Source organism: Rosa rugosa, chromosome 2 (genome assembly GCF_958449725.1).
Source record: "Rosa rugosa chromosome 2, drRosRugo1.1, whole genome shotgun sequence".
NCBI lineage: Eukaryota > Viridiplantae > Streptophyta > Magnoliopsida > Rosales > Rosaceae > Rosa > Rosa rugosa.
In genome coordinates, this window is record NC_084821.1 from 7,971,372 (window position 1) to 7,990,497 (window position 19,126).

General features: G+C 36.4%; 2 protein-coding genes and 1 pseudogene across 2 annotated transcripts; 2 read left to right on the top strand and 1 right to left on the bottom strand.

Annotated features, from left to right (window-relative positions):
• Positions 1–506: 506 nt before the first annotated feature.
• Positions 507–10,782, bottom strand: LOC133732279 (probable LRR receptor-like serine/threonine-protein kinase At1g56130). The gene is made up of 25 exons (XM_062159792.1): positions 10,432–10,782; positions 9,730–9,934; positions 9,532–9,603; positions 9,376–9,447; positions 9,219–9,290; positions 8,727–8,798; positions 8,546–8,617; positions 8,390–8,461; positions 8,116–8,187; positions 7,951–8,028; positions 7,765–7,836; positions 7,429–7,500; positions 7,273–7,338; positions 6,476–6,544; positions 6,197–6,241; positions 4,548–4,612; positions 4,296–4,454; positions 3,677–3,921; positions 3,244–3,445; positions 2,967–3,131; positions 2,598–2,716; positions 1,848–2,058; positions 1,536–1,767; positions 1,271–1,421; positions 507–1,096 (listed from the first exon to the last, which is right to left on the bottom strand). The coding sequence occupies exons 1-25, from the start codon at positions 10,529–10,531 to the stop codon at positions 668–670; spliced, it is 3,189 nt and encodes a 1,062-aa protein (XP_062015776.1). The 5' UTR covers positions 10,532–10,782; the 3' UTR covers positions 507–667.
• A 1,860-nt stretch (positions 10,783–12,642) lies between these two features.
• Positions 12,643–14,258, top strand: LOC133732281 (cytochrome b-c1 complex subunit 8-like). The gene is made up of 2 exons (XM_062159794.1): positions 12,643–12,903; positions 13,883–14,258. The coding sequence occupies exons 1-2, from the start codon at positions 12,734–12,736 to the stop codon at positions 13,929–13,931; spliced, it is 219 nt and encodes a 72-aa protein (XP_062015778.1). The 5' UTR covers positions 12,643–12,733; the 3' UTR covers positions 13,932–14,258.
• A 2,092-nt stretch (positions 14,259–16,350) lies between these two features.
• On the top strand, positions 16,351–19,054 carry LOC133732282 (pentatricopeptide repeat-containing protein At3g22470, mitochondrial-like; annotated as a pseudogene).
• Positions 19,055–19,126: the final 72 nt, after the last annotated feature.

The window sequence follows — 19,126 nt, forward strand, 5'->3', positions numbered from 1 at the left end:
AATGACCCTCCACATATAAATAATTATTACTGATCATTATGAGAGGTGCGTTCATACGTACTGAAGTCCTGAGCTAGCTTGTTTAGCCAGTTTTAACTGTCGTAACTAGCTAGCAAGGGAATCCGGAGCTTTAGTAATTCCTTCCCTCAGCTCAACCTCCTCTAGGGACTCATCAAAAGTCAGGTTCATTATGATCTGTTTTTGGGGATTTTTGTGCATGTTCTTGCTGCTTAAAAGTTAAAACTAACCTATGAATTTAATAGGGGTAATCTAATGTTTCTTTGTAGTTGTACAGAGGAGATGATGAACTTTTGGCATCATTGGCTCTTGCCTCTTGGAGCAAGGCTGAATTGATATGCATGTAATTTTAGACTTGCAGTTTAGATTATGCCATTGATAATTCAGCAACAGTGTGTATATAGTACTTTCAAGGAAGGCCGCTAAGAGGTGGATTTTCCCCCATGACCCCGGCCTTTTAAGTGCTCAATACTAAAGGAAGCCCTCTATATTTCACTACAAAAATTCAATTACTTTAAAAACATACATCATCAAGAATAAAACGTAATGTGTATGTACATGATCAAGAATCAAGAGCTATATGTATCAAGAGAAAAATAAATGTATAATCAATCACTCCAGTGTACCGATGATTCTATTCCTTCAAAACTCATCTACCATCACCATTTGTATTATTGAGTATGGGAAGAGTAGCATTTGAAGGTAATTGCCCTGCATCCCCCATCACGCTTGTACTTGCCGATGAGTTGTAAAAGCTGACGTCAGTTCCTCTAATGGACATATCAGTTCGTAGACTGTTGCCAGTACTCCCATCACCAAATTTCGTTTGGCTGGTGATAGTAGTTACATCATCAAATCTCCAGTCTGTCAAGTAACCGGGCTTTGAAATAGCAGGAGTCACTTCAATATCTCCTGCCAGCATTCCGATCACGCGAGACATAGGTGGTCGTAGCATTGGTGATGATTGAGTGCACGAAAGTCCTATGTTGATAATTCGTCTTGCTTCTTCCTCATTGAATTCGGATAATCTAGAGTCTACTAGATCAACTTCACGTTTGTTTTCATGCAAGTTCCAAGCCTAAGGAGGATGAACAGAATAGTATTATGGAAAGTGAAATGATGCCGAAGATAACTAAAAGATGTGTCATGGTAAACCTAAACCTCTTCATTGTAGCGGAACACAGTGTAACAGCATTAATCATGACACAATGAACATATCAAAGTCAAAATCTGAAAAGCATAAAGTTCTTACCAATTCAAGAAGATAAACCATATCGCCTTCCAAACTTGGATCAGAATTTAGCCTACCGCTGACAATTTCTAGAATGACAACACCATAGGCAAACACATCGGTCTTCTCTGTCAGGTGTCCACGCATAGCATATTCCGGTGCAAGATACCCACTGCATTATTAACAATTGCAAGCACTATTTGTAATTGACCCAACATACTTTTGAGTTAAAAACGAAATGAGAAACTACAAGAAAATAAGGTGGCCAAAATGTTTGAGATCTTACATTGTTCCAGCAACCCGAGTACTCATGTGGGTTTTTTTATCATCATAATGCTTCGCCAAACCAAAATCTGATATTTTGGCAATGAGATTAGAGTCAAGCAGAATGTTACTTGCCTTCACATCTCTGTGTACGATTCGAAGCCCTGATTCTTCATGAAGATAAGTTAAACCTCTAGCTACGCCCAAGCATATATCAAAACGTGTCTGCCAATCAAGATGCAAGGTTCTTTTTCCTGTTTCATACAAGCTATAATTATAAATATTTATGCTATTACGAGCTAGAAGTAATAAATTGATAATGGTATTCTCATACCAAATAATGCTTGATCAAGACTCTTGTTCTCCAGATACTCATAGACAAGGAGCCGTTTAGCTCCCTCGGTGCAGAATCCATACAAATTTACTAGGTTATTGTGTCGCACAGAAGATATAGTGGCAATCTCAGTCACAAACTGGTTCTTTCCTTGGTGGGATGATGCAGACAATTGTTTTACGGCAATTACTCTTCCATCATTTAGAGTACCCTATTAATAACAAAAATCTATCAAAGTTGGGCAAAATTAATATGTACTGTTCATGACTGACTCACGCACTAACTTTTGAACTTCATGTCATAAATGGTGATTGATGAATTAAATGTCATATATATAGCAATCACAAGAGATGCATGTGCTTTAGGAGATGCTTGTGCTTTATGCTCTTCAACTATTTTAAGGATGAAGCTCTTTCTCATACCATCCTAATTTTCACAAATGGAAGCACTTGGCATCCCTACCAATTAAAAGTCAAACCTCACGATCTAATGGCAAGGTGGGTACTGCTGCCATTTCATGAATACAAGAGCAACATATTTTATAAGGGACATGAAGAAAAAATTTTAGAAAGTTTATTAGGAAAAAAGAAGGAAACAAAGAGTCTGGTGTTTCAAGATGATAAGGTTTTCATTCATGCATATGCAGTAGATATACAATATTCTTGCATCAAGCAGAAAACATTAAAGTATTCACATGTATGTAACCACACCATGAAAAATCAAAAATCCTTAATCAGAATAGTAACTTACTTTGAAGACAGGCCCAAATCCTCCCTCTCCAAGCTTATTATCTGGACTAAAGTCATTTGTAGCTGCCTTCAGTTCAGAAAAACTGAAAGTGAGAGGTCCAAGATCTATCCCCAATAGCTCTGCAAATTTATCACAATGAATATGTCTGTTAGCATGTTTCTCTCACAATCAGTTTGCATTCTTTTTTTTTTTCTTTTATTTAGTTAATTATGAAGTATGCATCCATGTTTTTCTCACAATCAGTTTGCTTTCTTTCAAGTTACATAAAATATCCTAGTTTACAGAAATAAAACGACAAAAGTAGAAGATTCCATCTATAGCTAATACAATATGTCTTTTGAGAAGTCAAAACTTTTGTTAACAATTTACCTTCATCATAGTCATCATCGGTGTTGTGCCTCTTTCTTCTTTGAACAATATAGAAAAGCAGCACCACCAGAATTAAAAGTACACCACCAACAACAATTCCCACAATCAGCCCAGTCCTATTCTTCTTACTACTTGGCAGCTTGTTGCTGACGGTAGGTTTGAATTCTGTAGAAATTAAAGCTTTTTAGTCAACAGCATGGAGCACACTGAAAGATAGCATTGGAAACTAATACATTGGTCCGACTGTAATTCCCACTTTAATTGTCATATACTTTACCAGGTGTAGCACTGATGGCTGAAATAAGAGGTCCATATGTACCCTCCTCTGGTATGCAGCAAGTCCCCTTTCCAGCCCAGAAGAAATGGATTTCAAGGTAATTCTCTGAAACCACCTGAGCCTTGTATACCTTTTCAATAGCTAGCAAAGATGTCCTATTTGTCTCCTTTCGTATATCAAAATCTTTAACAACAAGAACGTCCTGAAGACAGATAGATGAGGAACATATAACATCTTGTTGCATATATATGTGACGTTTTTGGGCATAAATAAGAAATATCTGATGGTTAAAGGTAATAGACAAGAGACCAGAATTAAGATCTTGGTGCTGGTATTCTTTTCTTTCAGTGATAATATCTATCATATTTAAAGTGCATCTTTAACAGAAATAAATAACAATAACAATAACAATATAATCTGAGATCATACAGACCTGGATATATATATCAAACACACGTCTTCCAAGACTTTTTCTTTTAGGAGTATCTAGGATAGCTTGTTCTGCAAATTCAAGCGTCACAGTATAGTTTCCATTCTCAAGACCCAAGCCATAGTATCTGAGTGATGAAGCAGAGATCCTTGCACTCTGAAATAGCATAGGGTCTGAAGTATTTCCGATTGGAGATGAAGTGGATATTGTATACTTTGGATTGTTGGTCCCAGTCAAATATGATGCAGCTGTTCGCATTATTGATTAACAAGAATTAAGTTAAAAGTAAAAGCTTGAGTGAGGACAGATTTTCATTTCATACAAGATGCCAGATAATCAACAGGTGGATAATATCTTGACAAAGGTAGTGTAAAATCGAGCTTTCCATTCTTGACTAGACAATTTTTGGCATTCAAGACATCTATGCACAAACTTGATGAGGAACCTTGGTGTGATTACTAAGAATGTTTAATTTTTAGAGTTTAAATTAGAATATGCTATCGTAGCTGACTTGAGACAACTAATATTATTGAAAGCTTCATGACAACTTTGTTCATGTAAATTCCTTGGTATAGATATTTCAAACTCCTTATGGAGGAGAACAAAAATGAAGAACTATTACCCACAAACTGTGTTTTAAGACCGACATTGCTAACTCCCCATCTGTTTGTGTCAGTCACATAATATGTAGCTGGACCAAGGGGCTCAGTGTCCGTCTCATACACAGTTCCATTGGATAACGTAGTCTGAGGACCACCGCAGTTAATCATGAAGTTATAATCTGGGCAAAGATACAAAAGAAGTTGTCACAGAATGTTCAGAGAGGCATTTTCATGTAGAATGTTACATCATATGAGGTTTGAACTGTACTTACAAACTGGACGACCCCGGTGGCAAGGAAAGCCCCTTTGAAGGCAATTCAACCGTGAAGGTAGATCACTGAAATGGAAAAGAAAATAACTAGGCACTTAAATGAGAATATAGCAGTTATTTGTTCGATTATAAACAACAACTGTTGAGAATATATACATCCCACATGGGAAAAATGGGACATTGCCTATGGATTTATAAGAGTTTGGGTCACTCCATCCATTGCCAATTGGTTTTGGATTACTTTATCAACAACCATATCTGTTCTACCTCCCACCCTTCACAATATTCAAAAACCCTCATATTCGTTTCCATCCATACAGCTCAGAACATTGCCAACATAGCACATCTCTCCAAAACGTTGCCTCCCAAAAAAATACACTCCCTCGCAGAATAATGCCTGACATGAACGAGGATCACTCAAACTTGCACTAGCCTCCTTGAAGAGACATTGCCATAAAGAAGAAGCTACTGAACAAGAAGACTCTAAACTCCATGCTCTCCTTTCAAGTTTATCTGAAGCAAGCAGAATAGAAACAACGTCCATACTCTCCTAATTTTCAATTACATTGCTGTAAGCTCCCCTTCCTGTATTTTTTTTATTTCTTCAATCAACATAGAAACTAGGAATCGACAAGTTAAGATATTCAGAGAGCCAATAGAGATAAGGGTAAAGAACACAAAAGGTTGCTTCCCCCACCCAATGCTCTTCCAAAAACCTCATTCTTATCCCCCATTTTCTAACCCCAAAACAACATCAGAAGCCAAAGAAGCACTTCTTTTAAGGAATATCCATCCATGGGCTCCAACCTGAACCTCGAACAACTATCAGGATCTCAACCAATTTCATGCAGTCCATATTTACCAAGTCTCCAACCCCAAAACCTCCTTTTTGTCCTTCACTCGAGTCACCTGAACCAAGTGATCTTTCTTGCTTCCCGCCACCTCTTCCCACTATCCCTTCCAACCTCCTTGCCACACCACAAGGAATGTCAAGCTACTCATCCACGACTGAACCAATGTCAACCCCCACTCTCTCCCCCAGACAAGAAAGCTTACTGGATCCTCTAATCTTTTTCCAGTAATCTCCAGCACTGGTCCCCAGGGTATCAAAAGCCCTCCCTACCACCAAGACCTCCACCAACTGCCTATCCTTGCTGTCTCAACAAGCTTGCTCAATCAATCAACTACCAATGCAAGTGAAAAACAAGAACAAGAACGTCCTTGGCAAAGCCCCTTTTAAGATCGAAACTTTTCTCTAAGTCTCCCATTTAATTACACAGCCTCTTATCAACATCCTCCAAACCCTTTTTGCTCCAAAACATAATCCAAAGTATTCCAATCCACATAATAAAATGATTTATAGACTGCGCATTCTTATATTGATGAAGGTAGATGAGGCAATTAGATCAGTGGATTGACAGTGGGATCCTAAGTAACAATTGAACCAACTAGAGACTTGATTAGGGATCCAAAACAGTACCATCATGACAGCTCAGGTGAAACATAAGACACGAGTGGTACAATAGTAGCCTCAGTTACCATATTTAAAAAGCCAAAACTATGGAAGACATATATTGCAAGTGATATGGAACTGTCACGTGCATTATCAAAATGTTCACATTAAATGTGAGCTCAGATCTAAGGAATCACCTGCTGTCTGAACTGTTTATGCTGAAGTTGTTGGCCACTAAGTTACTGCAAAATACACCCAACAGACAGAAATGTTAATATCATCTTATAATATATGATGCAAGCCCATCCTGCCAAAGAAAAAAAGGAAAGAAAAAAGAATCTGTAATCAAACTAGCTAAGTGTAACATACAAAAGTAAGCACAGTTATCAAACAATAAAACTTTTAACCAAAAGGGAACGAAAAATAGCAAACAGAACATAAAAGCTAAATGTAAATGTGGAATGCCAAAGACATACAGCTGTAAGTTTTGTTCGTTGACCCAACTCGGAAAGCTCTGGCCTACTAGATTATTGTAAGACAAATCTCTGCATTCATTTCATACAAAAATGTTAAATACTTTCATACAATGAATACAACACAACAGTGTCACATTATCAAATTTAGTTATTTGTCAGTCATACATATACTACAATACATGATTTTGCACCATAATAATATGAATCTGCATACTCTTACAGTCAGACAATACAGCTCCAATCCAAGTTAAGGAAGAACTATTTGTAAAAGAAAAAAAATAAAAAAATAAATAAAGAAATGCAGGCCTTCTATAAATTAAATGCAAGTCTCTTTATGGGATGAATATTAGGCTTTTAACTATAACTCATCATTGCTGCTTACTATTTATTTCCTCATAATGTTATCAAGTGGCCTAGTTACGATTATTCTAGTGGTGAGACAAATCTGTTAATTACTTATCTCTGCCTACTGAAAATAGATCTGTACTATTTACTAAGTTTTAAGTTTTTCATATAAATCGTGAACCCAAAGTCAATGTTTAGCATCTAGTATCGACATCACTAAAAAAAAAATACAAAATTTAACTAGAAAAGGAAAGTGATGGTATTCAGAATCCTTCAAGTTCACCAAAAGGAAACTGGCACGTACAATTCAAATAAAGACGAATCAAGTGTAGTATCCTTGTCATCACCAAAGAGATGACTTGATATCACATAGAAATTTATTTTAATACAAAACTCCAGTTTGATTGCATTACAATGAATGATGTATGAAGAAAATATGCTGAAATACTTACACAACAAGAAGAGACGAGCTTTTAGACTCAGGAAGGCTACCATTCAACTTATTGTTTCCAAGAAACCTAATTATGAAGACAGAAATATATGCCTCAATATGAAGAGTATATTCTGGAGGAATATAAAGCAATTAAGAAGCATGGATGACATATTACAGGATGGCGAGCACATTCATATCAAATAGTGAGGCTGGTATTTGTCCATTCAAATTGTTGAAGCTCAAATCCCTGCAGTACAAAAGGAACAATAATGCATTTAGTCAAAAGCAGCTAGTAGTAACACATAATCATGGTGCACCCAAAGCTGTGAGATTCACTATAAACCAGATCATCATTAGTTAGCCTAATACGTAATTATGTATCATTGTGTTATGTAAGAAGAGAATCATATATGGTATCGCGGCTCTTCAGTACATAAGGAAAATGGGTTTCAGGTTGGGAAATTTGGGTTTGCTCAACATATATGACCACCAATCAGAAAGAAAAGCTTACAGGTGAACCAATTTTTGGTAATCTCCAATGTTGGAAGGAATTGAATCAGAAATATTGTTATTCCTCAGCATTCTGCAGGATGTGAAACCAAGCTGTCATAATAGATTTCAGAATGAAAACAAACAACAAAACAGAGATATGCTAAATGTCCAAATAAATTCAAATGTAGAGAACGATTTGCCTTACAAGACTTCTAGAGACGTCATATTCTTGATAAATCCAAGAGAAGAGTTTTCATTGGCAATCGTTAAATCAGTAATTCGCCTATAATTACATCACACAGGAAATGGTAAAAGATATAGATATGCACAAATAAACAAAAGGTGACAAGTAGACCAGGTAGATACTCACAGCTCTGTCAAAAGAGTTAATCTGGACAGTGAAGATGGTATGGAACCTTCAAAGGAGTTTCCCTGAAACCTCCTAACAAACATTTAGCTAATTATTAATGGACTATATCAGAGACAAAATTTTCTCAGATATCATTGAGCTTAAATGCTTAATTCTGAAGCCTAACTAAATGATGAACCTATTATCATTCAAAAGCAAGTGAACTGAATGGAATTATATATGTCAAGAGGAGGAGAGGGGGGGGGGGGGGGGGGAGAGACAGAGAGAAACTCACAAGGTAGTAAGCTTTGTCCAATCTCCTACGAAGTCCGGTATCCTGCCAGTGAGGTTTGTATCTGTTGCCCAACTGAAACAAACACAGGTAACCTCAGATATCAAATAACAGTTCTTCCCCTATTTATCACAATTCGGACGTAAAGCTCTTACTCACAATGTTTCCAAGTTTGTTAGATTAGCAAATGTTGGAGGAATCTCACCGCTAAGTCCAGAATTATCAATGAAACTGCATGCCAAAGTGTAAACAATAATCCATTGTCATAAATATGTGTATTGATATCTAAAACATACTTTGTAGATGAAAGGAAAAGAAAAGGCATATATATGAGACTTACATCTTTTTTATTGTTGTTAAATACCCTATCTCAGGTGGCAGAGAACCAGAAAGGTTGAGTGTCCCAACAGCCCTACAACATTGACAAGTAATCAGTTAAAAATTTGTGGATATGTTAGAAATTTTGAGTTTTAGATAATCAAGATTAAGTAAATGCAGGTACATGGCTACAGCAGCCGACAGTTACAGGATTTTCTGGTGAAAAACAGTTGCTTGAATTAAATAATATGGTTGCATGCATGCTTGAATTTAAAAAAGCAAAAACATCAAGTACTTATGTTTCCACCTGATTGCCCACACATCCAAATAAAAACAATGCACATATCAATGAATAATATACATATACATATGTGTGTGTTCTCTTTTCTGAATTAATGACACATTCAAATTTAACAATCCATGCACAGAGGCAGTGATAGTATCTAAAATGAGAAAACTTAACACGGTAAATATCAGATTGTCTTGTCTGAATCTTCAAAATTAGATGACTTACAAGAATGTCAAATTGGTGAGTTTTGCAATTTCCTTTGGTAGTTCGCCTGATAAGTCGTTGTGTCCAAAGTTCCTAGAAATTAAAATACAAGTACAGGTGTAAAAAATAACATTCTTTAAGAGGAATATGCTCTTTAATAAAATTCAGATTGGCTTACAAGTATGTGATGCTGGTTAGATTTCCAATAGATGCAGAGATAGGTCCTGTCATGTAATTTTTTTCCACATTCCTATAATGAAGAAATGGAGGAAATTAACAAACAACTTGGGTACGTAGTAGCTACCAATAATTTACAAGAGTTTACCAAACATACAGATATTGAAGGAAAGTCAAAGCATAGAGCTCTTCTGGAATTGGAGCAACAATGTCCAAAGTAGATGCTTTCCTGCAAATTCAAATTGCAGATGAAAATGATGCAAGTTGTGATATGACTGATATCATAGATAAAGTGAAATTCTTGAGAAAGGCAGCATTTGAGTAGAAACAACAATAGAGGATGAGACATAATTACAGTTGGGTAATGTGGCAAGTTGAGTTTGAATCAGAAGAACAGTTGCATTTGACGAAGGGATTGTAATCATTATCTTCGTTATAGAAATAACCGGTGTCATCAGCTTCATCTACCGCAAGTCCACTGCATGGGTCACCAGTTGTGTTCCATTGCTTCGTATTGGCCGTTACATTCCATTTCTGAAAGATTGCATCCAGCGCTCTCACTGCAACACCAATTACAAAGAATTAATCCATGTCTTCCACAAACCAAACTATTCTTTTTTTTTTTTACCTCGAGTTTGACAAAATATACGAGTTTTAATACAATTAGAATGTTGATGGGGTAGAATTCACTTCCATTCGAGTAAAAATAGTTCATTTCGTTTCAAAGCAACAGACGATTAGTCAAGCCTAACAACATTGTGGAATAATCCGCAACCCGTTTCCATCAAAGACAGGAGAGAGTGCACCAAGCACTGCAAGAACACCCCACATCCCGCAAAACAACCAACATTTTTCCACACAAGACAACATTTCAATGGAAAGTACAGCACACAAAAGAAAACATTTGCTAAAAAATCAAAGATAGTAACTTTCACCCACAAAGTTTTGATCTTTTTGCTACCCAAGAAAACAAGTTACCAAGCGAACTTCAACTATTAATAGGAAAACGCATAGCACTATATTGCTATATTGAGAGACAGAGAGAGAGATAAATCACCTTCAGATGGATCTGTGGTGGGTTGAGCTTGTGCAACAAACCCAGAGATGAATATGCTGCAGGCTGCTGCAGCATACCAAAACCACACCAGCAGTGACATGAATCTGATCTTCCTTCCTTTCCTACGATATTGTTCAATCAATCCAAAACTATGGACTCTCTTTTCTCAATCCCCAAAACAAAAACAGAGAGATAAAGATAGAGAGAAGAGTTTTGGAAATGGCTGCTAACTGAATATAGACTGGCGCCGCAGCAGCAGCAGTCACCAAAGTTGAATTCAGTGAAAAGCAGAAAGTCAAATCCCAGAGATATGAGAAAGGTGGCAAGGACCCTCCATATATATATATAAATGTCGCCTACTCGATGATAACGAAGAGAAGCCGACATGGTAAGAGGCTACTTGGTCTGCCAACAGTCGCTGGAGAATGGTGGGGGCCAATTTTCTGATGAAGATTATTATATAAGTGCAGGAAATCATTAGGATATTGGAAAAACGCAAAAAGCTTTAATCTAGAAGAAAAAAAAAAAAAAAAACATGCATGTGCAGTTAGACTTGGAATCATCCACTTGGTGTTTTGTGTTTTTAGTGAAAGAGGGAATCCAACCTTTGACATATTCTATTAGAGGAAAGGACTCTTGTCCCAATGACAGGGTCAAAATTTCATATTTCAACTCGTATTTATTCTTTTTTCTTAAGAAAATTGAAAAAGAAGAAGATGATATTGACAATTATTCGGCCATACTTGAAAATGGGAGCAGTTGAGAAATCTTATCATCAACTTATTCAACTAGTTTCAAATCGAAAAAAACTTCTTCAACTAGTTCCAGAGAAAGGGAACAGGGTGGCAAATCGTTTTGCTAGTTATTTGAGCACTAAAAGTCAATATACAGTTTCTATAACTTGTAGTTTTATAATTTGTTATATTTCTGTACGTAAGATACTAAGATTTACGTGATATTTTGTTTATGCTCCTTATTTTATGTTGTACTCACAAAGATGATCACAATATCATTTTATTTTATGTTTTATTCACAAAAGACGATCGACTCAAGCCATTTGTTTTTTCTTTTGAGAATAATCTTCTTAAGCCACATTTTAAGATTTAGTGATGTGTTGTTAACGTTAAAAAAAACATGAAAATAAACGATAAATATATATGCATGTCGCTAATGATTTTTTTTTTTTTTTTACTCTCTTTCTCTCTCCCTTTTTAAATATATCTCGTAACTCCATAATGCACAAATGACGCGGCATCATCTCCAACCCATCATTCGAAATTTAAACAGACTACCCATCTTTATCACGCAATTGAGATCGGTGAGGTTGAAATCGAGAGCTAACAACATGTCAGAAATGACAAAATATATGTGGATATATGTAGACCTGTAAATGGACCGGATTTGGATCGGATCGACCTAAATCCAAATCCGTTTACTTAAAAAAAAATTCGATCCAAACCCGCTCCGTTAACCCGGCGGATCGTTGATAGCTCGATCCAAATCCGTATCCGCCGGATTAACGGATACCCGATCCGCTAATCCGACCCGTTATAATTTCAAATATTTTAAAATTTTAAATAGTAATATTAAATTTATATCATGATACCTCATAAGATATTAATAAAATATTAAAACAACATGAAAAGTATCACCAAAAGTAGAATTACATTATCAAAATTCTTAATGCTTCTTGGAATCTGTCCCTTAGATTTCTGCAAAAAAATTGTATTAGAAATTCTTCATATTTTATATTATATATATATATTTTTTAAAATAATAATATATTAATAAAAAAAATAATATTTTATTATTAAAAAAACGGGCCGGATCATTAACGGATCGGATCGACCTAGATCCGTATTTGATCCGTTAAATAAACGGGTTAACGGATTCGGATCATTAACGGATCAACGGATCAAAACTTTCGATCCAAACCCGTCCAATAGTCACGGATCTGGAGCGGGTCCGGATCAAAATCAGGTCCATTTACAGGTCTAGATATATGCAAACCAAACGAAAAGTTCTACCATAAAATCGTGCACAAGTTCTTTCCTTATCATCTCCAAACGCACAAACATTCTGTTCAAAACCCACCCCCCCCCCCCCCCAAAGTGGACACGTGTCATCACCACAGGCCACTAGAAAAGAGAGGTGAAACGCAGCGTTTTGGGCCTGCTCAGCAAGTCACTATAAATATGAATTAGACTCTTCCAGAAAGCACTTGATATATTCTGTAACAGACTCGATTTTGCTCGTAATCTCAGAACCGAAGAGAATTTGAGAAGAGAAGAAGAAGAAGAAGATGGGGAAGCAACCGGTGAGGATGAAGGCGGTGGTATACGCGCTGTCGCCGTTTCAGCAGAAGGTGATGCCGGGTCTCTGGAAAGATCTGCCGACGAAGATCCACCACAAGATCTCCGAGAACTGGCACAGCGCTATCTTCCTCCTCGGACCCATCGTCGGAACCTATGCGTAATGCTCACATCATCTAAACCCCTTTTTATTTCTTTCTTTTGATTAGTAGTCCTGAACCCTGGAATTGATCGACTTTGTTTGATTTACGGTGCGTTTTGCGGTTCGTTTAGTCATTTCGTGAGAAATTTGTGGATACCCAATTCAGTAATCGTGAAAAGTTTGAAGCTTTTAAGGGATTGGTTTGGTGGTTTTTATTTTAGGGTTTGTGTTTTGAATAGGTTAGGAAGAAAATGAAAGGTGGCTGCTTTTGGTTTCTGTTATGATGGATTGGTTTATAACAGTGTTGATTACAGAGGATTCACATGGTTTTGGTATTAGTTGTTTGTGATGAGTTGAATATGTGACATATTCACTGCATGTTAGATTTTTTTTTTTTTTTTTTCAAGTAGGATCAAGTCTGATGTATGTGGATTTGTGGGGTTTTTTGCAAAGGCCAAAGTTTGTTTTTGTTCTGTATCAGATGTTATGGTTTTATAGCTCAAAACTGTCAGCGTGTAATGTCTTCTATTATATTTTTGAATAGGACTGTGTAATGAAACAATGGAAAGTAGTAGCATGATTTGCAAATAGTTTGTATGGTACTGTGCATACCATGCAAATCTAGAACTTTAGTAGACAGAATGCATTACTCTGTACTGTATTTATGAACAACAAGTCTCCAGCTGCACAAATGGTTGTTAGAAAAAGTATGTTAGGTTTTGTATCTTATTTCTTATGTGTTGTAATTCTTGTTCATTGTTTATCAAGTTCTAAATTTTCAACTGTATGCGCACCTGGACATCTTGTTCTTCAGTTATACATCAGGGCATTGCATAGTCGGACTTATTCATGACTGCCCATTGTTGTTGTAGTTTTCCAATTGCTGATCAGTTGCTGTCAAACTCTCCCTTTTCTTTTCCTACCCTCCCTCTGCCACAAAATCTCATTGTACTTGATATGATCTTCCTGGTTATGCTGAATCTTGAAATGTATGCAGGTATGTCCAGAACTACAAGGAAAAGGAGAAGTTGGAGCATAGGTTCTGAAGTTATATTTTCAGTCAAGCAGCTGTTGAAATTGCTAGAAGAATTATATCTTTTCCTGTTCCTCTTGCAAATAAGTTGAGTTCTTAGGTTTTTGACCTCTGTTCAAGTTGTTTAAACTCGTACTTAAATGTTGAGCTATGGTACTGGGAATTCCAGTTCTTATCTTGACTTGTACCAGTTAAATTGACATTTTTTCGGGTATTGCTAGACCTTGAATGAGTTTAGCGCCTGCTGTGAGAATAATGATTTAAATTCCGTATGGCTTATCTGCCCATTGCAGTATAGCTTATTACACCCATCTAATCTAATGAAATTCTGATATTGAAATCGTGGTTTGCTGCTTCTTTGTTTATGCTCTCAATTGTGCTTTGGCTCTTTATGTTGCACATGAGATAATTTGTAGACTCAACTTGATATTGTGGTTGGCAAATGTTTTCGTAGGTAACTATGTAACGATGGAAGTTCATTTCTCAGTTCCTCATTGGATATAAGACCTTGAAATGAACATATAATCATTTGCGCCACCATAAAAGCCATACCAAATTAAAGCTCTTCAGTCCATTATGGAATTCGATAGTCGCTAAGCTATCTCTCTTTCTAGCAGGGATGATGTCACAAACTTGGTCCAAATTTTACCCCATCGGATGCATTACGGTGTCTCAACTTTCAATGTTTGGGTTATAATGGAATTCTGGTAGTATTGCAGATGTATGTATCCCTTTAGCTTATATTGGATTAGAAATGTGGATCTTGGATCACAGGAAGATTGGTTTTATTAAGTTGGATTAAAGATTATTGACACAAATGGAACGGACTTGAAATTCAGATGTCTATTTGCCTATTTTGGTATGTGGTTTACAAAGAAGAAAGCCCCCATTAATTATTTGGAAACTTCACTAATAAGCATATTCAATAAAAAGCCTAGTTAATTAGCATCATGGATGCTTTTATTGATGTGTGAATCATACTTGGTATACTTTTTACTGATTCTTGCAAATGTTCTATTCTATTGTATCTTTTGGGTAATATATTGTTGTGGCTTTGGTACTTACAGTTGCGTCAACAAATGGAAAATTCCAGCTTTGAGGATGCTGGATGAGAGCAGATTCAGGAGATTGTTAGAAGGAGGGTGTCGCCTTTGTTTAACTCAAAGGAGATTTAGATTGGGATATGCATCAGTTATCCAACGTAGCTTGTTTCAGGACTGCTACTGGCTCTTTAATCTCTATGTAGCTCTTACTTGTTGTCAATGGCGTAGCCAAAAATCTCTCTTAGGAGGGTCAAACTTTATTAACTAACAAATTATATTCATTTCTAGTCGTCCTCTAAAAATTAAACAATCTTTTGCCCAAAAAAATATATATATTAGTATAATTAAGAAAATTTAGGTGTAATATTTCTTGTACTAATGCTGAAATTGAAAGATCCTTAAATCATGTTGAATAAATTTTGGGATTTAAGATGAATGATAAATATAGAAAAACTTATGTGTTACTTCAATTTAGCATATTAATAAAGAATTGTAAATATGCGCATATGGGCATATATCGATCAATAGGGTAAGAAAACCTTGAAAAGATTCATATTAATTAGATATATGTAGTGTATTAATAGTGTAAAATATTATTTCATTCCATTAAAGTTCAAGGATAATTAAAACTAATTAAGATAAATTTGTATTGAATTTTAAAAATTGAGACTAATTAAAGATTTTTCAAAATTGAGAAGGGTCAATTTTATTTCATTCCATTAAGATTCATAAATCATTAACACTAATTAATTAAGGATTTTCTAAAAATTGAGAAGGGTCAATTGACCCTTCTTGCCCTAGGCTAGCTACGCCCTTGCTTGTTGTAGTACTTCATCATTTTCTGGGAATATGGTTCCCAGATATCTCATTTTCTTATGATAACTGCATTTGGCCCAAGGTCAGTTGAAGCAATAGAAGTACCTTTTAGTAATTCTATGTTTAAGAAGCGCTTGTGTTTTTGTTTTGTTTGGCTGTGTGGAACTTTGAAGTTGTTGGGTTTAGTTATAGTCTAGCTGGAACTTTTTTTTTTTTTTTTCATTTTTTAAAGAGGATCAAAAGGTTTCACCCCTGCTCTCATGGTGACTCGAACCCATGACTTCGTACATAGGTAGTGGGTGTTCTAACCACTGAGCTAACACCACTTCGTCCTAGCTGGAACTTATATGGCTTTGTGTTCAATGTGATGATATTTGGTTTAATATAAGATGGCCTTATACAAGTTGATGATATGAAAGACTGCCTCAGATAGTACAAATACTGAGTTATGTTATCTCGATTCACTAATTTGAAGCAATGGTGAAATTAGCAATGGTAAAAAAAAAAAAAAAATGCTGGTAAAAACTAAACGACAGGACCGAAGCATCAAAGAAAAAAACAGGCAGTAGTAGCAAAGCAAGCACCTTTTATTCTGAAATTGAGGATCTAGATTAGAGAGACCCCAAGACTCGAGCTTTCTCAAGGAAACCCCGAGACGCAGAGATATGCTGAAAATGATGGGAAAAGCGTGTTTTGCTTCTTCTAATTTTCATTATTGCAGCAGAAGAGGTATGCCATTTCTTCACTCTGCTCCTCTTGTTGTTGCTGCTTTATTTCATTCTACAGAATCCTCCCATCACTTTCATTCTCAATCCTCATACCCAACCAAATCCACACAAACCCATCTAGGAAATCGACCCAATACTATTGTGAGTAATGTTGAGGATGCCTCCATGTTGTTCCATGAAATGCTTCACTCCCGTCCTCTGCCTTCTTCTGTTATCCCCTTCACTCAGATATTGGGTCAACTCGTCAAATTGAAACACTATTCGGCTGTCATCCCTCTCTTCAAACAAAATGGTGGAGGGAGGCCATTGTAAGCCGGATGTGGTTACTTTCACCACACTAATGAAGGCCTTTTGCAAGATGGGAAACAACACTGCTGCTATTCAATTACTTGGGAAGATGGAAGAAAGAGGATGCAAGCCCGACAGAGTTTCCTATAACACCATCATCGACAGTCTGTGTAAGGATACACTAATTGATGAAGCAATGAACCTCTTCTCAGAAATGATTACTAGAGGTATTGCTCCAAACGTCCTTACTTACAACTCTTTGATTCAAGGAATTTGCAATATAGGCCATTGGAAAGAAGCTACGAGGTTGTTGAATGAAATGGTGAGTAAAGGTATCTTTCCAGATGTAGTCACCTTCAATGTTTTGGTTGATACATTCTCTAAGGAGGGGATGGTTGTGGAAGCCAAAACTGTGGTTGACGTGATGATTCAAAGACATATTGAGCCTGATACGATTACTTACAACTCACTTAATGGACGGTTACTGTCTGCGAGGAGAAATGGACGAGGCAAGACAAGTTTTTGATCTTATGATTAGCAAGGGCTCCATGGTTAATGTTCGGAGTTGTAACACATTGATTAACGGATATTGCAAGGGTAAAATGGTTGATAAGGCTAACGAGATTTTCAAGGAAATGCGTCATATGGAATTACTTCCCAATACCATTACTTATAACACTCTTATTGATGGTCTTTGCAAAGCGGGGAGACTACAAGAAGCAGAAAAGTTGTTCTCTCAGATGCTAGGTTGTGGCCACCTTCCAGATGTTCAAACTTATGCTGTTTTACTTGATGGCCTGTGTAACAACCAGCAACTTTCTACGGCAATAGAATTGCTTAAAGAAATGGAAGCCAACAAAGTACAACTTAATATTGTCGTTTACACTCTTGTTATTGAAGGTTTGTGCAAAGCTGGAACAATTGAATCCGCAAGAGATCTCTTTTGTGGTTTGTCATCAAAAGGAGTTCAGCCTAATGTCAGAACATACACTGTAATGATTCATGGACTTTGTCGTCATGGCTTAATAATTGAAGCAGAAAAGTTGCTGAGAGAAATGGGAGGGAAAGGATGTTCTCCAAATGGTTGCACCTATAACACCATTATCCGAGGGTTGTTAAATAACAATGACGCGTCACGGGCTACGAGACTTATTCAAGAAATGCTTGAGAGGGGTTTCTCTGCAGATGCATCAACTATGGAATTGATTGTTGATTTATTGTCGAAGGATATAGTAGATCCGGCTTTGTTGCCTCTGTTAAAAGATTCACGATAAAGTTGATTTGTACTCTATTAAGCTCAGGTATGTCAATCTCTTCCCCGCTCCAAAGTTTTTCATTTCAGTTGCTGTTTTGTTATTTTACTTAATTAGATTCAGAATTATAGATTGGAATTTAGACTCTCTGTGATGCAAGATTAGGATTTGCTCCTTCCACTTGCTTAGTTTATTATTGGTCTTGGCCTTTGTTTGAGTCTTTTGGCATGCCATGGTAGGTAGCCACCTTTTTTTTCTTGCTTGTTAGTTGTTACTGTTTTAGGAAGGCTTTATAGCAGCTTCTCGGTTTTCTGCGGTCTTAGTTTCTTTGCCATATATGATGCAGTTTTCTGTTGATAACTGCTTACAAATTTCAGGTTATCATGCAGGGGCAGAACTACTATAGTAGTAGAAGGGGTCCGGACCCCCCCAAAGATTTTCTAAAACACAATCTAATGCAATTAACACTCATTAACTCCCAAAGAACTAGAAGGAAATTTGATGCAATTAACTAGATTGGACCAACTTAATAAAGTTACTGGTAAGCATCTTTAAGTAAAGAACCAGTCAAAATTTAAAGAAAAGTTATGAAATATAACAATATATCAGAAAGGAAAGATTTTACTTAACTGATTATACTTCTAAGTATTATTTTCAAGTTTCTTTATTTTGATTTATTATTTGGACCCCCCCCCCCCCCCCCAAACTTTAAATTCTAGTTCCGCCCCTGTATTCATGGTATGTATGTGTGTAGATTCAGAGGTTTGAACAAGTTGGCTGAAGCTAACTCTTGGACCTCAACCTGTAAGCTTGCTTGATTGGTAAACTAGAACCTGACAGGAATGGGAAGGGTTCTTAGGAATTGTATGGAGACCTTTTAGAGGCATATTCAAATATCATTTTTGGTCTTGTATGAATCTGGGAATGTAACAAAACTTCCCTCTTTAATCGTATATATATCTACTCCCACTTTCCTCTTTTGGTTAATCAACAATTTCAGAGCTTTTCGTGTTGATAACGTGTTGTAAAACAATAGTAAAAGAATTTGAGAGAGAGAGAGTTTAAACGCGGAGAATGAGA

Coding starts and splice junctions, on each gene's coding strand:
- LOC133732279 (XM_062159792.1), bottom strand. CDS start 10,531: ATGTCACTGCTGGTGTGGTTTTGGTATGCTGCAGCAGCCTGCAGCATA. Junction 8,029..8,115: donor TTAACTCTTTTGACAGAGCT/GTGAGTATCTAC, acceptor ATGTAATTATAG/GCGAATTACTGATTTAACGA. Junction 7,501..7,764: donor TACCAAAAATTGGTTCACCT/GTAAGCTTTTCT, acceptor TTTGTACTGCAG/GGATTTGAGCTTCAACAATT.
- LOC133732281 (XM_062159794.1), top strand. CDS start 12,734: ATGGGGAAGCAACCGGTGAGGATGAAGGCGGTGGTATACGCGCTGTCG. Junction 12,904..13,882: donor CCCATCGTCGGAACCTATGC/GTAATGCTCACA, acceptor AAATGTATGCAG/GTATGTCCAGAACTACAAGG.